At 44.3% G+C, this 21,537-nt stretch overlaps 1 protein-coding gene across 3 annotated transcripts in view; it reads left to right on the top strand.

Moving 5' to 3' along the window:
* MMD (monocyte to macrophage differentiation associated) overlaps nucleotides 1-21,537 on the top strand; it is a 73,935-nt gene that overhangs the window by 38,208 nt on the left and 14,190 nt on the right. The window contains exon 1 of one of the 3 annotated variants that reach the window (XM_038157041.1): nucleotides 720-826. The exons of 1 other annotated variant lie outside the window; for it this stretch is intronic. In XM_038157041.1, the coding sequence (XP_038012969.1) occupies nucleotides 735-826 (92 nt within the window). In that variant the 5' untranslated portion in view covers nucleotides 720-734. Of the gene's footprint in view, nucleotides 1-719; nucleotides 827-18,369; nucleotides 18,538-21,537 lie in introns of those variants that run through there. One more of the 3 variants, XM_038157040.1, reaches the window with a different exon arrangement.

Below are 21,537 nucleotides of genomic sequence, written 5' to 3'. Positions count from 1 at the left end.
TATCTGTAATAATTATATACCTAAGTAATCAATATCCTTTTATCACTTCATTATGTAATATTCTTCACATTCTATTTTTATCTCTGCCACTTCTTTCATGTAAAATAAATGTACAAATTCAGGTCAATTATAGGGCTAAACCTTTCAAGAAAGAGGAGGGCAGGCAGGGATTTGGCATATCCACCTTTGCCTTCTTCAAATTACAAACCCCCTGAATTTCTGAGAGATTAATGGGAGTTGTCTTAGTTTATTGCTGGAAACTGGTCCCATATAAAGAGAATATATTGAGCATAAAACATGGATTAAAAAAAATCTGTGAGTAGCAGCAGATGATTTAATGTCTGTAGGTGCCTTGTCCATTGGGTACAGCCACTGCACCTCATAGCCTCCCCAACAACAACCAAAAAAAGACAATACTTGATGGAGGCATATTAATAGTGCTTATTACAGGTGATTTCTTTCCCATTCTCTGCATTCTTCCTGTTTCAGGAGCATTTTAAGCACAGATTTGATGTAAATCACACACTTGTTTCCTCAAAAAGAGGAAACCTACCCTTTTTCCTTCCAAAAGAAGAGCAGACAGCAGCAGCCTGGGCTTGCTGAAGGATAAACACTCCACCTGTCCTGAGCCTGAAGGACATGTCCCTTAGTGAAACAGAATCTACCCAAATTTCAGCTGTGCCCCGTGGGGAGCAGTGCAGGGCTGTGGTTTGCTCTCTGCAGGGTTCACAGCAATGCTTCTTTTAAATCATTTCTCATCAGCCACCAGCAGCTCTGCAATTTCCAGCCCTCCAGGCAAAGCAGGCAGGTCACCAGGGCAGAGGAGGTGTTATGAGCCCAGGGACACTGGAGGGAAAGAAAAGCCTTTTTATTGAGATGGGAATGGTATTTTATCACTTTTCAGGGCTTTAGTTTTAGACCAGGTTTACACTGGAGCCAGAGTGGTTTAATAATGGGTGGGTGTTTTTATTACTAGCAAAAACTCTGATGCTGACATGATTACACCAGCAAAAAGTAATTTGACAGTAAGCCTTATTTTCCTTGCTGAAGCAATGTGTACTAACTTGGCAGATAATCTCATTAATTAATTGAAGCTCTATTTACAGTTGATGGAGAGAGACAGCTTGTTAGGGACACGCCATCCAGTCTTTTCTAGTGCAGACAAGGCTCTGTAAAGCTGCATTTTTATTTATATACACATGCCGAATTGAAAATCGGGGCATCACTTGTAAAGCCAAGTGTTCTATCCCTTGAGAAATGAATAGAAGGCAAATCTTTGGCATTAGGAGGCTCCCTGTTTGTTTGGGGAAGGAAAACTGGCAGGGATCCCAATGCTAACTCTGAACATCTGAGGAGAAGGCTGCTGGAAAGAATTATGTCGTGACGCAGACAGGGGAAAGCCAGGAAATTTGAAGCCAGGACCAAGACTCCTACCTTAACTCATTCTGGCATGGAAAAAAATCATTGTGAAGTATTAACACCACAACTTTGGGATGTGTATTTACAAAAGGTGCTAGTGTTTGAGTTCCCTGGGAGGAGGGAGGTTTTCACCAATTCTTGGTTGTAGAGATTAGAGAACTGCTGGGACAGGTGGGAGTGTTAAGCCATGACTGAAGGAGGAGATAGGGATCATCATTGTCACATCCATGTCTTTTTGTAACTGCCTTGGCAGGGTTATTTGGCCTGGGAGGGGACATGCTTCTCCCCCATTATTGCCTCTGGAGAGCTGAAGGGACAAAGGACCCTTTTTGTTTCCACTCCAGCCAACTCTGTAGCCATGAGATGCTGAGGCTTCCCTCCTCTTGTGAATTTGTGCTCTCAGTATTACAAAAGCCCATCTCTTTGTTGGGGTGACAGTTAAACTGCCATTAGGAGAGTGTAAGATATTATCATGGACTGGTTAATGGGAAACTGTTTTGCAGTTTCCCATTAACCAGTGGGACTCGCTGCTCTTCCCCTTTTGCAAACAGAAAATGGTTTGCCTTCTTCAGCTGCTGAAGGTGAACGTGTACTTTTATTATGCTGCCTGCTTGCTCTTCATGTACAGTGAAAGAGAGGATGCCCCAACCTGGGATAGAGCTCCCAGAGGAGAGGGCAGTCATGTTTGAGGCAAGAAGGCAAAGAGAGGTCCCACCACCAGCAGGGACGTGGGTGAATGGTGCTGTTAAAACTTCCCCAAAGGTGGCCAAAGCCCGGCCCTCAGGGCAGAGCTTCAAAGCAAGGTCATGCTGTAGGGCTGCCTTTTCCTGTTTTGTTTAACAGCTGCTAGGGAGGAGATGACCATGTTTGTTCTGTGCCCTCTCTGTTGGGAAGCATTATGGTAATCTGAAGTCACAGATATTACAGAGGCCGAATCATTTCTATTTTTTTTTTTTTTGAGCAGAAGAAGTCAAGGTGTACTTATTGGATGAAATGGATGCAGGCAAAAGGCAAAAGCCCAGGCTGTGCTCTCATCACATGAGGGTGACCTCTCTTTGTTTCTACACATAGCAATATCTTGCCCTTACCTGGAGTGGAGAAGGGCCAGCCTTTTGCTATGAGTTCTTTCCAGGCAGGTGTGCAGCAGCACTCACCTGCCTGCAATGAGCAGGGTACCCTTGGATCTCCAGGTACGTCCCATCCTGTGCAGATGGCTGGAAGTGGAAGCTGGGTCTCAGCAGCTCCCTGCCCATCCTTAGAGGCCAGTTCCCCCAGGATGAGCACCAGGACCTGGCTGAATGGCAGGAATGCCTGTCCTGAGCAGGGCCAGGTGGGATTTGTGCTACCAGTATGTAACAGTGCTGTGAGCATGGGCAGCTCCTGTCACTGCATCTTGTCAGTGCAGAGCTTGAGAGCATCCTCTTGGATCAGAAGCATTTTGCCACTCTAGTTTGATTGAAGTGCTAGCCAGTCAGATTAGCTCTGCTCCTACAGGGCACCAGCTTTTCTGTCTCAGCAGATAAACCTCTGCTATCCAGATCACAGCATCTCAAACCCCCAGCACAACCTGCCAGAAGGCACCAAGGGCTCAGAGCAGCCCTGAGTTCAAAGGGGCACTTTGGGCTAAGAACTCCCAGTTAGCCTGATCACGATTCAACCTGGGAGATGGGGACAGCAAGCGCCCCAGATGACCAGAGCAGGGCAAGGCTGCAGAGAGATAATTGGGTTTGTAGGTGCAGCCCTGGCTGCTGGCACAGCACAGGCTGCTCCTGTGTGTGGTGCAGTCAGAAAATGCTTTAATGTTTGCATTTAAGAAAATGAAACCATCATAATGCATGTCTCCTAATAAAAGATAATAAAGAATGCAATAATGTAGCAACCCTATTGGCTTCTCTGGTTGCTAGCCCCATATTAATGCATAATGCATGCACACAGCTCCACGTGCTGAGACCTGTCTTTGTGCATGTAATTACAGGTTCTTGCATAAAGAACCTGTAATTGCTGCAGGTGCTTCTATTTTAACCCTGTACTACAGTGTCTTAAATTCAATACAGAAGTCACCCCAGCTCGATTCTCATTCTTCTCCTCATCTTGGGTCACCCTTTCTCTCCAGAGGCTCAAGAGACAGGGCAGGTTATTTGACATTGATATGCAACTGCTGTCCTAAGTATCAACTTTCCAAAAAGCACATTCTGGGATACAGGTACAGCACATGATGTGCACTTGGTGTCTCCCCACAAATAATTGGTCTTTTCATGCTCCAGTTTTTGGATTCGCAGGGGCCAGATTCTGTTGCTCTGGAGTGGGATGGGACACTGGAAGCCCATCTGAAGCCCATGTGCTGTGCTGTGTTCTCCCTGTCCCTGCTGCAGGCAGGAGCTTACTCAAGGTAATTCAACAGGATTTCAGTGAAAATACCTGGGGATGACATGAGTGCAACTGCAATGCAGGAGAAGGGCCCAAATCTGCACGGGTACAACCATGATTTCTATTTGGCTGTCACACTTCAGAGCCTGTCAAGCCACAGTTTGGCTGCTGGATGTGCTGCCCCAGCTTTCTGCCATTCCACCCTGTTTTCAGGTCCAGTTGCTCTTTTACTGTTGGTTTTCACACTCATTTTGTCACACCTTATACAATGTGACCACTAATTGGTGCATCTAGTTAACTGTTAAAAGACAGTGTCTTGGTCTTCAGATCCAACCCATGGATCTGAGCAAGGCTTTCCTGAGGGACAAAGGCAGCTACAACTCTGACCACCCCAAACTCATGTCATTAGAGCTGCACCTGGGAGATTCAGCTCCCCCCTCTGTTTTCCCTTTGAGGGCCTCAAGCAATGTTTTTTGCTTAGTCTGACATCAGGATGTCTATTAGTGGACAGATGGCATTTTTCAAGTGAAGATGGGGTGAATAAAATCAAATATTTGTTTCAATTTAAACAAAAGTAATTTGTCTAATCAGACTGTCTTCCTCTGGCATCTGTCCATGGAAATACAAATCACAAAGCAGCAAGCAGCAGCTCTGGATTTTACACTGGAGTGCCTCCCTAAGAGACTGACTGTCCTGTTCAGTACAGAGTTTACTGGCTTCCCAGGGCTTGCTTTCTTTATTTGAGGTTTGGTGCAACAGCAAAAAACATTGCTGCTTCATTTCTTTTGAAAACTGTAGAACATTCTTTGAGTAACTCTTAATCTTCAGAAATGAGGTTCTATGAATATGTCCCCACAAAATCTGCTGTGCAGATGGGATGTGTAACACCACTGATCCAGCAGCTCTGGCTGCTCTGTGCCCAGAGCAGCTGCTGGTAACCAGACCTTTCTTTTTTGTCAGCCCAAGACCCCATTTCAGACAGACCTGTGTCGAATTATAAATCATCAGGTCTTTTCTTTCACTTCCTTTTGTATAATGGCAGTCCTACTTTCCATTGACAGTGCAGCAATTTAGAATTTGATGGTGGTTTAATAAAAATCCTGCTATTCTTCTCCCTGGAATTTGAGAGTCGACATTACAAAGAAGGCCTTCCTTGGCCTTTCCCTGTTGGCCACTCCTGGAAATTAAAGTGTCTTCATTTTAATGAGCTCAGAGAATTGGGGAGTTGCAAGAAAAGAAAAATCCACTTCAAAAATACCTAACCTCCTCTTGTGAATATGTCAGGACATGTTTTTAGATGCAGAGCTCTTACCTGAACAGGCTTGTTCTCTCCTCATTCCATGGCTTCTCCAGCTGAGCTGTTTCCTGGCTCCAGCCTGTGCTTTATGATGCAAGGCCATGTTGACTTTGCATGAGGTTTGTTGCAATGTATAGAGCAGATTTGTAAATCTCCCCAGTCTTTGCTCCCCTCTCTGTCACTTCTGCAGTCCGGTCCAGCTGGCGAACCAGGGGTGACCTGCCTCTGTGTGTGTGTGTGTGTGTATAAATACATATAAGACTGTATATAATACATAAGAATATATAATTATATAAGATGCAATAAAAAAACATCTCTGCAAGGCTTTAGGAGCTGTGTCTAACCTGGTAGGGCCATCCTAGAAGTGAAGTGGAAGAAAATGAACTAAATAGAAATTACTGAGAATGGAAAGAATTCAGGAAATGCCGGGTTTGGGGATCTCCTCTACTTGACCCTGTGGGTCCCCTTCTTGTCCATGTGGGTCTGAACTGAGCCCAGTGCAGGTTTGAAATTTGGGTGATGTGGAGACAGAGCCCAGCAGCTGCAGCACTCACCCTGGATGGGACAGGACTTCTGCCTTAGAGTAAGAGTTATGCTGCTCTGAGAGTGGTTTGGGACTATGTACCCACAGGCTGCAGGAGTTTGTAAATGAAAATATTTGTCAGCAGTTGATAAAACTCAGTTGTATTGTTTTTTTCTTTTTTTTTACCAAAAAGCTTCAAAACTGTCCAGGCATCTTGTTGCCTTTCAGGGTATTGAAAAATTTCCTTATTTTACCTTTTTTGTTGGGTGAGATGATTTCTTCCAGAACCAGTGTTACGGGGTCAATCAGATTTCAAGCCCAAGCTCATGGGTATGGAATTGCTCCTCTTATACCTACCCGAGTGCCTGATTAGAAATTCAGTTTTCTTTCACAGCCAAAGGAGAGGGTTGGGTACCTCCAGAGGAAATTCAGCTCTCAGGTGTATTTTGTTTCCCCTGAGGTAAGAAGACATTTCATTTGGGATCAATGAAAAAAACAGGTTTGGTCTCTACTGTGCATTTTGGGTTTCTGGTCCTGGAGGTGGTGTAAGCACAGCTGTGGAAAATCCTCTGCAGCTCCATGCCTTAGAACAAGGTTTGCTGTGTGAAAAATAAGAATTTGCAAAGTTTGAAAGCTCTATAAATAATAGTGGTTTTTTAGTACTACACCAGGGCTATCTTGCATACATATTTATTTAGTAGTAAGACCAAAAGCTTGGAAGAGAACTGTGTTTGCAAAGGGCTGAGATGGCAAAGGTTTCCTTCCCGTGTCCGTGTCCAGCACAAAATGGAAGTAGATATATAATGGAAAATATGTGGGGAAGGTAATTTATTCTATCCATGTCAAATACCCACACAAACCAGTCTGGCTTGATATTTATATTTGCAGAGTTTATTAGCACAAAATAAAAAAAATAAAATAGTGAACATAAAATAAACCACACTGGCATATGGGAAGAGTGTCAAGAAAGCTGTTCTTGCTGCTGCTTCAGTGCATTTATCTGACACTGGTGCTGAGCACTCCCAGAACAGCACTGAACAGTTTGGCTTTGAGGTGAGTCAAGGAGGAAATGACAGGGATTGTTTGTTGGGAAATCAGGGTAAAATCTGGATCAGCCATATGTAAACATGGACATGGTTATGTGAAGGATGAATGTGCAAATACAAAATACCCTCAGGCCTTAAATCATGAGATTCTTGCAGTGATGCTGCCCCAGGCCAGGATTGCTCTGCAGGGTAGGACCTGCCACCAGCTAAGGGCTTCTTTGATTGAGGAAGGCTTTTTCCTACACTGGTTTTAGTCCATTTTTAATTTAAAAAAAAGATGAGCTTCACTGCCTCACCTGCAGGACAGCAGAAGACAGGGCTTGCTCCTTCAATGCTGCCTCAAGTCTCAGTGTAAGGAAAGTGATTGCTATTTCCTTGATTCCATGAGAAGGTTTGCTATAGTTGATGGTTTCTCACTGTGGCCTCTCCAGGGAGCTGGGTGATATTCTTTTAAGTGGAATGGTTAGTGGATACCAGCTTTGCCACTATAAAATGAGGAAAGCAGCTGTAGTTTTTGCAGTCAGGTAAATACTGAGCCTGAGCATGGTCATGCCCGAGTAGGGACCTGGTGCTGTGCTCACCTGGCTGTGGCACAGTACAAATTAGATGTGCCCCATCTCCCCAGGGATTTTACAGCTATGGAGCTGAGGCACATTAATCATCCTGCCATCAAAACAAACCTTTCTCCTGTGCTGAGGACAAAGCTGCTGCTCAGAGCTGGAATAACAAGGGCTGTGTAAGGTCAGGGTGGAGGTGAGCTGGCACAGCTCCCTGGGCAGGCATGCAGAGTGGCTGCCCACATTCCCACAGGCTTAGCTCAGGCTGTGGCCCCTGCTAGCATGTCCATTTTTGACAACAAATACGAGCAGCTTTGCCACCTCCTCTGTGCGACTGTCGGTAGAAGGATAGGCATTGTCCCATTCCCCTCAAAGCTGGGAACTGTGCAGAAATTCCCAGCTGGAGTACACACATCTTCATTATGCTGTTCTCCAACCCTCCTCCAGCAAACCCTTGCTGCAGTGGGTAAATTGTGACCAAAGCAGAGACTCTAAGCTGCTTGGCTTGGGTTTTCACATCTGAGGATAAAAAGCAGGATTTGGGATGTAAGGCTGTGCAGCTAATCAGCTGGAATAAAGGTCCAGAGAGCAGCCCTGGCTGCACTGGAGTCACAACTCCCAAGAGAGGCTGAGGATCTGCCCTCCAAGCCAGTCAGAACAGCTGGGTCATTCCTGCCAGGCCATGTTCAGTCTTGAGGGCAGGACTGCTTTTGGAGGCAGTCACATTCATCACCCACAGCAAAATTTAATGAACAGCCAATCTTTTTTGGCAGCTTTTTATTGCAGGGAGGGCAGAGGGTTTATGTGAACTGGATTTGTGAAGGCAGTTGTACAAATATTTGTTCTCTGCTCCTTAGCAGCAAAGGGATGAGTACAAACAACATACCCATTTAAGGTCCCACTCGTTACAAAAGAATTGGTCAAATTTTGGTTGTGTTATGGGCCTCCAGCTTGGTCTGCAGGTTGTGTAATGTGTAGCTCAGCCTCATTCCATAGCCTGGAACAGAGGCAAAATCATGACACAGCAATTCTGCAAGGATGGAAATCCTCCTGCACAGGGAAAAGCTTTGGCCTGGGAAGTGGCTGTAAAAAGAGCACCTTTGGGATCTCCAGTCAGTGGTACAATACTATCTATACCTGAGGTTATCTCAAGCATCCATCTGCTCCCTGGGAAGGCAGGATCAAGCCATGGTTGTTTACTCAGGGAGGTGGTTCCCTCCTGCAGGCACTGCAGCAGGTGATTTGTTCTTACTGTAGGGAAGGAAAATTCTAAAGACAAAAAAAAAATCACAGGAAAATTTTAGCATGTGGATTCAGTGCCCAGGTTAGATTAGGGCTCGTCTGTAAATGACTAAGGATCAGATCAGATTATCAAGACTGCAGTATATAAGACCTATCCCTCCCAGCTTGGATTAAAGCCTATGCCACACATTGAAAAATGAAATATTGAGCAGCTACTTCCAAAGTGAACATAGTCCATTCAGTTGTGTGATTTTTCCCACAGGAAAAATACTGTTTGATTAGGGCATTAAATACCATGCAATATTAGACAGAGACAGGCTAAGACAGACTTGACTTGAATTTTGGTGCTCCCTAATATTAATGTCTTTGATTTTGCCACTTCAGTTCTACTTTTATAAGTGGAGAGATTTTATGCTTAAAAATGTTTAATTTTAAACCCCTCCTTATGCTGTGGAGAATAGGTCTCTGCTGTGACTATAGAAAAACTGTGAGAAAAAGAGCAGTTTGAACAAACTGCCTTGGATGATTCCAGACCCATTTAGCCTTGATTCCCTTTAGTGATCTCATACTGGACTTTTATCATTACTGTAATTTGATATTAATATTTTTAAATTAAAGTGCAGGAACATTTCTGGCAGTTATTTTTGGTAGGTTCCCATTAATGTCTACTTAACTGGAGACAGAAAGAGTTAAGCACACATTTAATTATGGAGATGTCTGCATGACAGCATAAAATCTCAAATGAAAAAGAATTCAAATATGAATAATCATCAGACTTAAAAGTCTCAGTCATCTTTAAATAGCAATATATTGATGACTAAAAGCAGCACTAATGTGTCATGCACTATACAGCCTGGAGTTTAACAACCATTTATTTTAACCTTCCATGTTGCAGGAGTTGCAAGCGGGGGCACAGCCCATTGCTCAGTTTGTGTGGGATTAATGTCATCATCCAGAAGTTGAGCCTTTGCCCCCCTCAAAACTCAAGAACAAAAGGGAAGAGATTAACTCCTCTAGAGTATCTCCTCTCCTCTGCTAAGGGGCATCTTTCCTCAAAGGAAGCATTCTCCTTTTGGTCTCTAAGGGCACTAAGGAGCTTTTAAATGGTTAATGTTAGTGCAAATGTACCCAGTACAGGTCTACTGCCAAAATATGGGAATTTGGACTTCCACTGAAAAACCGCCTTTATAAATTTTGGATGGAGACTTTTGTCATTTTGACTAAACTTCCACAGAGGTTTTTCCAGTGCCAGGTTGCTAATAGCTTTGGGGTTGTTTTCTAGAATTTAAATAAAATGCTATTACAAGACTCCTGTAAAGTTCCAGAGAATTGGAGGCAGTTCAGAAACCACCATTCCTATTTCTATCAGATGTGAGGCTGTTTGAAATGAGCCTTGGGCAGTTGGTAGGAGCAGGACAGGGCACAGCTGCCACTGGGGTCAGCCGAGGGCAGATGCCACCACGGTGCTTTGTCTGGGACACAAGCAACCCTGTGCCCTCCCCAGCCCCACTCTCACACCAGGGCTGTATCTTGCCCTGTAATTTATAAGACTGATGCTGCTGAAACCATACAGAAAGGAGGAAAGTGCTGTGACCTCAGCCAGAAGGAACAGCCGGAGCACAGTGCAGGAATTCCTGGGGCTTTGATCTCCTGCCAGCACCGTGGCCCCAGCACTGGGGAAGCTACTGAGGAAACAGAGTTTGAAAGCATGGCCTTCCTCCAAGGCTCTGGGTTCTGTTCCCAAAAAATGTGGCCTTGCAATTTAGCATCCACAAGCAACAGATAAGAGGTTGTAACACCCAGTGCAGCAGAACAAGGTTAGGCCCTGGTGAGGATCCACGCCCCTCTGTGGGCAACCAGAAGCAGCTCAGAAGTGACAGCCCCAGGGAAGGAACAGTTTCTGGAAAGACATGATCTGTGCCCACAAAAACCTCTATTTCAGCTCTTCATCAGGGGCATTGTCTGTTTATTTCTTGATTTTCTTTAACCAGCCTCTCCTTAGAAATATTTCTGAGCCTCAAGACCCAGGAATCTGGAGGACAGGAATTTGCTGTCTGAGGGATTTTAAGAACATGTTGAGGGACTCCTGTGCCCCCTCTGGATTGTTGTTTACCCAATCACTTTCCAAATGGCTCCTAAAAACTTCCCAAGTATTAGGGGTTTTGTTCCTCTTTAGTCCTTCCAGCAATTATGTGAGGGGTCAGAGTCTCATTTGTGTGAGTCCAATCCCTCAGTAATATCACTGGAATGCTGTAGACTTTCATCCACCACAGCAGAAAGAGAAGTCAGGTCAGAGTCTGTCTAAAAACTCATCCCTTCCATCGAAGATAACACAATTTATAACTCTAACTCAAGGACAGACAGAACTAAGCGGATGGTGGATGTAAGGCCTCACAAAGCTTGCCAGCAGCAATTACACTTGTTTTGCAATCACTGTTTGGAGCAGAGTAGATAAATTTGCGCTGAAATTAAACTTCTTGATGTCTCGGTTTCTTGCAAGTCCTCTGACCTCTCAGCAACTTGGCCTGGCCATCAGCAACTAAATGATATATCCCAAGAGTTTCCTGCTGTTCAGAAGGGATGTAGTGAAACAGAACTCCCTTTACTCTTTGTTACACACCATAACCAAGAAACAGAACATTTTGACTTTTGTCCTTAAATAATAGAAGTTATTTCTGCAGAAACACTGCAGAAACACTCTCTAAACTTATCAGGGGAATTGCAAGTTAGACAGTCACTCAGATCCTCTTGTCCCTGCCAGGCACTCTGCTCTCTCTTCCCAAGGCTAACAAGCATTATTCAGACTGGGAGATATCGTAGGGGCATTGTGTCTGTTGGGCTGTATTAAAGAACACATTCATTTTGCTTCTGAATGATATTTGTAAACATTTGCAAGCAATAGAGAAAAATTGATTCATATTTTATAAAGTCTGTTTACAAAACCTAGAAGACCTGAGACAACACTATGTGTTGGAGTACAGATGTTTTCTCCCTCTCCAAATGTATTTAGGAAACCTAAAATAAATAACCCTGAGAGGCTGTCAGCTAGCTGGCAGGAAGGGCAGGGTGAGTTCACAGGCCCTGTGCAGCCCAAGCCAGTGAGGCTGAGCTCCTGTGCAGATGATGCTTCATGACCTGCACAGGGCATCAGGCACCTCTTCAGTTTCACTGACTTACACTCATCTTGATCTTTCCCTCCTATATTTGGGTTTTTTTTTTAAATATTGAGAAAACTAAGTATCATTTTCAACTGAGAGACTATCCAACCAGAGTAAAATTTCAACCATTTAACAACTGACAAGAAATCAATCTGTTTTCTTTTGCTAAATATGCTTAAAATCTCTAAGCAGTCCAAATGGGATGTAGGAATCATTTCCTCTCAGATGACAAATGACGGGCTAAATTCCACCCACTCTGTTCACTCTGGCCTGACCTAGGCCTGATAGGACACAGTGAGCGTCTTTCCGCTAACTTAAATGGATTTTGTGTCAGCCCCATTAAGTAACAGCTTATTTCCCTTCATTGATTGTGATGTCAAAGATGAGGAATTAAGAGTGATTGACACATTAAGAGTGGATGGCAGACACTCATAGGGCAAAATCCCAGTGAGGGGAAGAAAGGAGGGGAAAAGATTTTCCATGTCAATGTTACAAACATCAGTTAAAGATGGTCTGCTCTGGGACCAGGATTCACAGAACTGCTATATTTTGGCTTTGGTACAAGGGTGAACATTTTTCATTTACTTCTGAAAAGGGAAGAATTTGGAGATATATTAAAATACTGGGTCCAAAGAGAAATAATTTAGTTCTGCATGGGTAACACATGCTAAAAAGATCTTCAATAGCCTCCATTTCTGGGTGCTAAAATCCTACCTCTGAGAGAGGGCAAAAATGGTCTTTTTTTCCCCAAGGATGGGGTACAGCTGGGGCTTTTCTTTGCAGGCCACAATAACAAGACAACTGGAGGATGGGGTGAGAGACCTCATCTCTTAAGATCTAATGACACTGAGAGGATATACTGTTATAATACAGTAAAGTAATTCTTCTTGTAGACTTCCTAAAGGCAGGCTACAACACAGATCCTCATGACTCCTATCCCTTTAGTTTAAGAAACTGAATTGTGATTTTTCAGGTGTTCTCCAGTCTGAAGCAAAAGGCAATGGCAGCTGCATAGCTCCTGAGTCAGGTTGTCCTGATTTGGCCTTTCATATAAAATTCTCTTTATGAGTGAATTTTACCTTTAATAACTCGCTCTTTGCCTGTCAGCCAAAATTCCATACTGATTTCTGCTAGAGAAACTGATAGATATTCCAAGGGCTGTGGGCCACCATATTTTTTATGGTACAATTACTAAAAACCAAATCCTTCTCACATTTTTTATTTTTAAAAAAGCCTTGAAATCTGGCACCTGTATGACTCAAGCCTCCCAAAGGAAGTATTTCAGAATCAATATCTGAAAGCAGGATGCTTCTGCATTTTTTGAAGTAAAAGTTCTCTGCAGTCATTAACAGACTTGATTCATCTGATGACTCAGAATTTGTGCAGCTGGTCCAAGGCCATTTCAGAGACTGAAAAGTGCTGCTTTTCTCTCCTTCTCTAAAGAAGTGATCTTTTCTCAGTTACATGAAGAAGCACCTCTTGCCCTCGTGTCAGCTTCTTCATTTAAGGAGAAGGTTACATTCAGAACATGCAACAGCAAAGAATTTGATTGAAAAAATGAATTAATATAAAATTTGACCTTCATCGGTTTTCCCAATAAGCATTTTGAAATCTTTGAAATGTCCTTTTGTTTACTGGAAATGCAATACATGGTAGGACTATTGCAATACACAGGCCAAACAGAACAGACTGCAAAGATAGAACAAATAGAACAGACTACAAAATAATGTTTCTCCATTATTTTACTGTAATTAAACTTCATTAGTCATAGATAATACTATTATAATACATAGATAATACTATTATAATTTCATGTTTGTCTCATGTTTTCAGGAGCTTCATGCTTATTGAAGTTCCTGAATCAGATACATTCTCTTTACATTTTGGTTCAAGTTTTTTAAACAATTAGAGTTTACATTTTCTATGATGCATTTAGGTTTTATTTTCATTACAAAATTCCAATCTCATGCCAGATTTTAAATATTAATAATTCAGCCACTGCTTTTGAAGGGGTTCAATGGCTCCATTCACTGATGATTTAAATAGTCAATTTTCAATCATCACTCTCTTTTGAGAGTTTATAGCTGTGCTATTCCTTTCCCATTAAATGCTGTCACAGTAAAGATTCTTATCAACTGGAAGTACTTCGGTTTTACTCCCCATGGCAACTGTTTATTATCCTCACAAAATCTTGTGGGTTTGTGGGACATGAAAAATACACTTTCCTCAGAAATAGTGACAAACAAGAAACCTTCAGCAGAATTTGACGTTTCTTTATCCAGACTAATGTAATCTAATACAAGGCCCATTCCTCTAAAATCCCTTGTTTCACTTGCAAGTCTTTCTAAAATGTGAGTAGCAATGCTGTAATCCCATTTCACGTTTAGTGCTGGCAGCAAGAGCTGGGACATCAGGTAAATGTTTACATTTCAAAATTTCCTGCTGTAAGTGGCTGTCTATGTCAAGGAGCAAGCCCTTCTCCGATACCTATGTCACCCTGGAAAAGTCATCCAGGCCAGAACTAATTCCATTAGTGCTTGGAAAGCTATTTATAAGCCTGCCTTCAGTGGGATGACCTTATTAATTAGATTGGGGGAAGGCTGAGGGAGGGAGAGACACTCATTTCACAAGACCATTGACATGCATTTCCAGAAGCGATGCCTCTCCTTCACACTATGCTCAAAAAGACTGTCAAATAAAGCAGAAATCTGGGTCAGTTTGCAGCAAGGAAAAAAAAAAATATCCATGCTGTCTCTGCAGGACACAAAGCATAAACTTTTCACAGGGTAGTTCTGCTGCCACATGTCCTTGAACATGCTAACAAAGCCCAAACACTGTGTTCTCTAAATCCAAGAAAAGGAAAGAGCTTTACCACTAAAGATTCTAAATCAAACCTTAATGAAACCACCACCTTCCTCCATTATCATGCACCCCTTTAAGACAGGAAGGCTAAATCCTCATATTCTGTTTGTTACAAAGTCAAAAGAAAGCAGAAGGGTACTTTCCTCCCCCTTATTTAACCCAAATGCTTAATTTACTCTCCAGCATAGACTGGGAGCAGAGACGAGTTTCACCTGCCAAACCCATTTCCTGTGCCTCACTAAGGCTGTGCTGCTCTGCTCCCTCCCCACTGCATTTAATTGGCTCCCTGAGCCATGGTGTCCTGCTCTCCTGCCTCTGAAGCCAGCCCATCACCACTGCCAGCTCCGAAAAGTGAGTAGCTGGGAGCATTAGCCATGTCTTGTCACTAACACATCCATTTTGGCAACTGAGGAACTGCTTCTCTGTTATCTGTTAACCAAATCAGGGGACTGGTTATTGTGCAGGCTTGTAATAAGAACCCATCTGTGCAAAGCGGCCAAAAGAAACTCAGCTTTTGTGCAGGATGTTTACTTTTATCAATATAACCTCCTGACAGAATCTCATTCACCTCTGGCATCCCAGTGGCAATTATATTTTTCATCTTGGGTGGGGAAAAGGAAGCTTTCAGAGCCTGCCTATTCATTTGATGGATTTGTACAACCCAGGACAATTTTGCAATGCAGAGAAAACTACAGACCCTACTTCTGTGTCCCCCTTTGCATAATCCTATACTGGTATTCAATGTCTCTTTCAGAATTCAGTATGTCTTTATGTGACAGTTTAATGCTCATCAAACTCCTCCACCTCTAGACAAGGAGACAGTGCTTGTGAAGGGAGGGCAGGAGATTGTACATGGGTACAATTTGACCTAAAAATAATAAGGGCAAACTACACAGCTCCTGAGTGTCAAGACTTGTAATTAGTAATAGATTTGCTATGCAAACACCTATGAGGTACCAAATGGGTGTCTGCTGGGTATCAGACTGGGATTGCCTGGTTCATTTTGGAAACCTGTTTTACAAATACTTTACAGAACTAAAGTATCTTTATCCCATGAAAAAATAATAGGTTAAATGTCTTATTAATCAGCCCTTGGTCTTATTAATCAGCCCCATCATCCATGCTCAAGATGTTGCTCCTTCCAAGCATACTACATGACTGGGCCCCACAACAGGGATGCATTCAGTAAGGAAAGTTCTTTCATCCTTCTTCAGCAACCTGACTCATTTATTAAAATGCATTTCTGGCTGAGTACACAGTGACATATTTCTAGTCTTAAGAACGTTTTTAAGCAAAACTACTTAAGGTATTTGAAGGTTCTGGTTTTTCTTACTTTGTAAATAAGAGTAACCAAACAAGGTTTTTGCTTCCTTAAATCTTGTATGCTGAATGCCAATTTTTTGGATTTAGACTTAGTGGTTCCTTGGTCCATAATAAGGGGTTTCTTTTATTGCCATGTTTTTAGGGCAGTCTGATTCATTCTATATCAAAACAATTACAGAGATGAGTTCAACAAGAGTCACTGGTACTAAAAATATGTTATTGGTCAGGACTGCTCTAACAATACCTGTGCTGAGTAATTTAGTGATCTCTTTAATAGACACTGACTTCCAGTAAAAAAATCTTCCAGTTTCATCACCACAACCATCATGATGGTTGGGGCACTCTTAACCTGGTTCCACTCGGTCAAGCTTCATTATATGAATGTTCCTATTTTCATTTAAAGTAAGCACGTCTGAGCAGTATTTTTTTTACTGTATCTTGAGTTTGTATATCTTTGATGCTTCAGCAACAGGAAGTTACACTGCTCTGAGATCAGTGTCTACAGAACAAAGGTGGAAAAACAGGCTTTGAAAACTGTGAGCAGAAGAACTCTGACACATTTGTGAGTTGAGTCTAGATCACATGTCCAAGGCAGCAGGGAAGGAAATGAAAATGGCAGTGGCTTGGGAGAAGGCAGAAGAAAGAGTCAAAGAGGAGCAGAGGGAATTACAGGAGAAGAGGAGATGGAGACAAGATGCAACACCTCTGTGTGCACCTTTGAAGCTCTTTGAAGCTGTCAGTGCACTCATTTTACAGGAGTCAGCCCAGTTTTTTGCCAGAACCACAAAGCAGCCAGCCTTCCAGTCATGGTGTACACATCACATGTTCCAGAACATTTCTACAACCTGAAAGTGCAAATTACTGGGGAGTTGCAAAGGAATGCAAGGATGGGTGTGTGGTACTGAGCAGGAAGGCAGCTGCATACCCACAAGCCCTACCTCAATACAAAGCCAGGATACTGGGATACTGCTAGCACTTCAGCTGTTGAAATGCAGCTGTGTGCAGGTCTGGGCTCTTCAGCAGTGTCCTCAAACTTTGCTTCTTTTGGATTAACAGATAACATAGGCAATATGAAACTTTATTACCAGTGACACTGCAGAATCGGATGACAGATTATACCAACATATTAACAGTGATACCTCACTGAGATTAATGGGGAGTATTTCTCAAGGAACTAGCCTGGCTCTGCATTTCAGGAGTTCTCCTTTCCAGCACCAAGCTCTGCCCTCCTTTTTCAGAAACAACTGAGCAGCTGTCTGCAGAAGTCTTCTGGTCCAGCCTCACCTGTCCTAGCAGCAACCAAGCCCCTGTTGGAGAACAAAATCTGCAACTTGTATTAGAAGGGCTTATTCTTTACTGGAACTACAGAACTGAGAGGCAAGTCTTGCCACGGCAGTCTACAAAACTGTTACCACCTAATCCTTTGCTCACTTCTGGCACCAGGGAGCAGCTGGTAAAGGGAACTGAGAGCCATGAACAGTCAGACTGAGCCTGACATGCAGCCAAGCCGTGAATGACGCTCACACTTCCCTGAGCTGGAGGTGGTTACCTGGCAGAGGTGACACATTTAGCTTGGGAGATGACTTGCAAACCACTGTACAGCTGCCAGCAGATCCTTTCTGTCTCAGTCCTACTATGAAAGATGTTTATACTGGGTATGGTTTATTTGTCTAAACCAATAGTTTACCTTGGTATGCCTCTACTAATCACTTTTGTTGAGGGCTGGAACTGTTCAAAATCCCACTGTAAACATGATATTAGATTAGAAGAATAGCGTAAATAGAATCCTAATAATAAAATTAATATTCTCCTAATTCATACCCCGATTTGTACTGTACAAGGCAACACCAGGTTCACTTTACAGAAATATGCTTGACATGGTCCCTTCACTTGGCAAAATTAAGTTTGAGTAGGTAAGATTAGGGCATAGAGACGGGGAACTCCGCCAGCCAGTTTATCTCCGCCAAGCAGTCTGGCGACTGTAATCTCGATTTGGAGCAGAGTTAACGATCCCATGTGCAGGTTTATGTGACAGCAAAGCCACGGCGTTTTGCTGTGCCCTCCTGTGCCACGCCGGGATGGACCCCACGGGCGGGTGGGTGAAGGCACCCGGGTCAGTCTGTGCCGAATCGCTCGCAGAAAGACTCCTACAGCTCCAAGACTGGGAAGAGGAAGCGTATTGCCACTGCCAAGCCCTCCTCTCTGATGAACGAGCTGAGACAATGGCGATTAAACCGCTGTCCCCAACAGCCCCCCGGTGCTGCTCCATCCCCTGGGGGGCCGCGGCACGAGCTGCAGCCGGGCCCTGGGCACCGCCAGCCCCTGCACCGCCGCGGCCGCTGCCACCGGAACCCCGGCTCGGCCGGGCCACCCTCGGGAGCCAGGCCGCGGCTCCCCCTCCCACCCCGGCGCTCCCCCGGCCCCGTTCCCCAGCGCCCCGGCCCCACCTCGCAAAGGCGATGCCGCGAGTGCCCGCGCCGGGCCGGCTCCTCCCGCGCTCCGCGGCGGGGCCGGGCCGCGGTGGGCGGGCCGGGGCGGGGGCTGCGCGGAGCCACGGCCGGTTAAAGCGGCCGCCGCCCGCCCGGCCCCGCGCCTAGCCCGCCCGGCGCCCGCCGTCCTGCGCGCCGCGGCTCGCCAATGCGGGCCCGGAGCCCGGCCCGAGCCGCCCCCGGAGCCGCCCGCAGCCCCCCGGCCCAACCCCCCGCCCCGGACCCATGCGGCGGCTCCGGGAGCGGTTCCGGAGGTGAGCTCGCCGCGACCCCCGGCGGGGATGGGATTCTTCTTCCTGCCCGAGCAGCTCTCCGCGGGATTGGACCCCCGGGCGTGGGCGAGGGGTGGGTGGGAGAGCCGAGGTTTTCTCGCCGGTGCTGGGCGGGGAGGGCTGCGAGGTCCCGAGGGGCGCGAGTGGGCGAGGAGGGTCTTTTGTTTGTGTGTTTGTTTGTTCATCGCCGCCGTTAAATGGGTGAAGGTTCGTGCATCCGGCCCTGTGTCCCAGCCGCGCACCGCGGCTCTCCTGCGGGGCCCGACCTGTGGCTCCTGGGCCGGGCTGGGTCAGTACCCGCCGGCTCCGTGTGGCCCCGCGCGCCATGGAGCTCCTTGTTCTGCTGCTTCCGAGGGCGCACTGAGTATCATGGAATCTCAGAATGCTCCGGGTTGGAAGCGCCTTAAAGCTCATCTCATTCCACCTCTCTGCCGTGGGCAGGGATAGCTTGCACTAGACCAGGTTCCTTCAAGCCCTGTCCAACTTGGGCTTGTATGCTTCCAGGGATGGGACAGCCGCAGCTTCTCTGTGATAGGGCCTCAGCACCCACACCGGGAAGAATTTCTTCCTAGTATCCAATGTAAATCTGTGCTTTTTCAGGCTAAAGATCAATCCTCATTCAGTTTTAAGGTGCTGCTCATGTTCACGGGGAGGTTGATTGGGTAACTGTAAATTGTGGTTCTTGGATAAACATCTGTGGGCTTTGGTTCCTCATTGTCCAGAGTCCCGACCAATAACTGTTGATGGACAGCCCATCTCCTGGGTGAGGCGAGTTTCACAGTGGCTTCCCTGACCAGGGGCCTGCCATAGGGCTGCCTTGCTCTCCTTTCACCAACTTGCTCAAGAAACTGAAACCTAAGTATTAAAAGGGAAATAAAACTGAAAGAGAAAAATATGAATGTGGTCGGATGTGGTTTCTGTGCTAGCCCACACCTCGGCTGGCTGGTCCCTTGTGCCCCCCGAGCTCAGATGTGCTGCAGCACCTGGGGTGACTTGTGATTCCTGCCCACTCCTTGCTTGAATTGCAGCCTTTCACACTTGCCAGAAGGCTGGGGAGGCTTTGGGGAGGCCAGTGGGATGTACAGACACTTTTTTTCCATGACACAACCTATGTATGATAGCAGAGTTGTTTGTGGATTCTCAGAGTATTGCAGGTTTCCTTTTATCCTTAGTATCGTGCTGTAAGTACATGAACCTTCACACAGCGTGGGATTTCACTGATATTTCCAAATAAGGGAACTGCTTATGCACTGATCTGAGTTATTTATGTGCCTCAGATGTTGAGAGATAGTAAAGATTATGTGAACAGTTACAAACGATAGACTAGATACTGTCAAATCCAGGAAGGAAGGTGCCTACTGTGGAGGAAGATGGATCTACTTTTAACTGAAAGATTTTGGTCAAAGCCAAATTTGGTCCAAGCGAGCTTTAATAAATCCTTTCGTTTCTCTTCAAAATCTAATCTAAATGGTCATCAGATCTGTTTTGACCTGCTTGTATTTTTTTTTGTCTTGTTTTCCTCTTGAAAACAAAGAGCTTAGGTAACATCCTAGATACTGAAGCACATATTTAGATAATGAAGCAATTTTTAAGCCCATTTGATGTATGCTACTGCTGGTTTTGTGGAGTTATGCCCATGTTGTTGCAGTTTCTCATATGCTGTTATTTGTGTTTTATTAGGTCTAAATGGCTTTTCCTGCTTCTGGAAAGCACAAAGAAAGAAAGGCATAAAAAGAGGGAATGTGCTTTTAATGATGAAAGGAAGTATGAGGTCTTTTGAGCTGAATAAAGGAAATATACTTCCTGAAAAGACTAAAAAAATCCAGATCTTTGAGGCCATTATCATTGCTTGCTGTTTTTACTGACATTTTGCTTCATGCTTAAAACAATAATTCAGTCAGTAGATGGGAATCATCAATAAGGCAAGATTTGATTTCCCTTCTGCAGTCTGGGGTCCAAGCTTGTTGTAATGCCAGACAAATGCCATACAGATATGTGCAATGGATTTGGGGTTTTGTAATTTATTTTTCTAAGCTGGCTTTGCATGCAAAGACAAAGCATTAAGAACCCTCGGACTTTCCTTCTGCTTTGTCTCCTAAATACTATTCTTAATTCTGGAATCTCTGGGAAACATACAGCATCTGTTCCTTGGAAATGAATAGGGGCTTGAGATGAGGGTCTGTCACAAAGGATGGATCAATCTCTATGTTTAGAATTTAAAATATTTAAAGTATTTCAAGATCAAAGATCAAGTAGTATGAAGGGAGGGGTATGAGTTTCTTCCTTCTTGTTTTAAATTGCTGTATGTCTCAGTACCTTTTTTCTGCTTATATTGGAAGTATGTCCATCAAAAGTTGTTTGTTTGCTGTGAAATTCTGAATCTTGAACTTCCTTGGCCTTGAGCAGCTTCTGAGCATTGAGAATTTAAATTGTGAAAAGGAACTCACAGCTCAGTTCAGTGTGAAAGCATTCTGCTCTCCTGGCTGGCTGCAAGCCATTCTCAGTCTCTTAATTTCAGAAATTTCTTATTCTGGTATTGAAGGCATTAATATTTTAACTTAGATATCTTAGATTGTCAGTATCTAAATGGACAAGTATTTGTGCAGCCTTGTGAGATGTGCTGCATATCCTCTGATTAAAAGATTCTGGTTTCACCAGATCTACTATTAAAAATACATTAGATATTTGCTAGAGAATCAAAAAGGCTTCAGTTAAAGACATTTCCTGTAAACTGCAGTCCAGTTCAGTGGGACTTTATCAGACTGTCCTGCATTTGATAATAACCTTAATGGCTGTGTTACAGAGAGACTTTGTTTAGGAGTAAACAGCATCTGAATGCTCTTTACTGAGCTTCCACTTCTAGGAAGGTGAGATTATAATTCCCACAATTACCTTTTCCAGAAGAGGCAAACGCGACCTGTAGATAGAAGGAAGAACAATGTCCCTGTGTTGCTGTATTCACAAAGCAGGAAACAAGCGTCC

This window comes from Motacilla alba, chromosome 18 (assembly GCF_015832195.1).
Source record: "Motacilla alba alba isolate MOTALB_02 chromosome 18, Motacilla_alba_V1.0_pri, whole genome shotgun sequence".
In the NCBI taxonomy this organism is placed as follows: Eukaryota; Metazoa; Chordata; class Aves; order Passeriformes; family Motacillidae; genus Motacilla; species Motacilla alba.
Note: the sequence above shows the minus strand (reverse complement) of the source record. Positions and strands in the feature narration are given on the sequence as shown.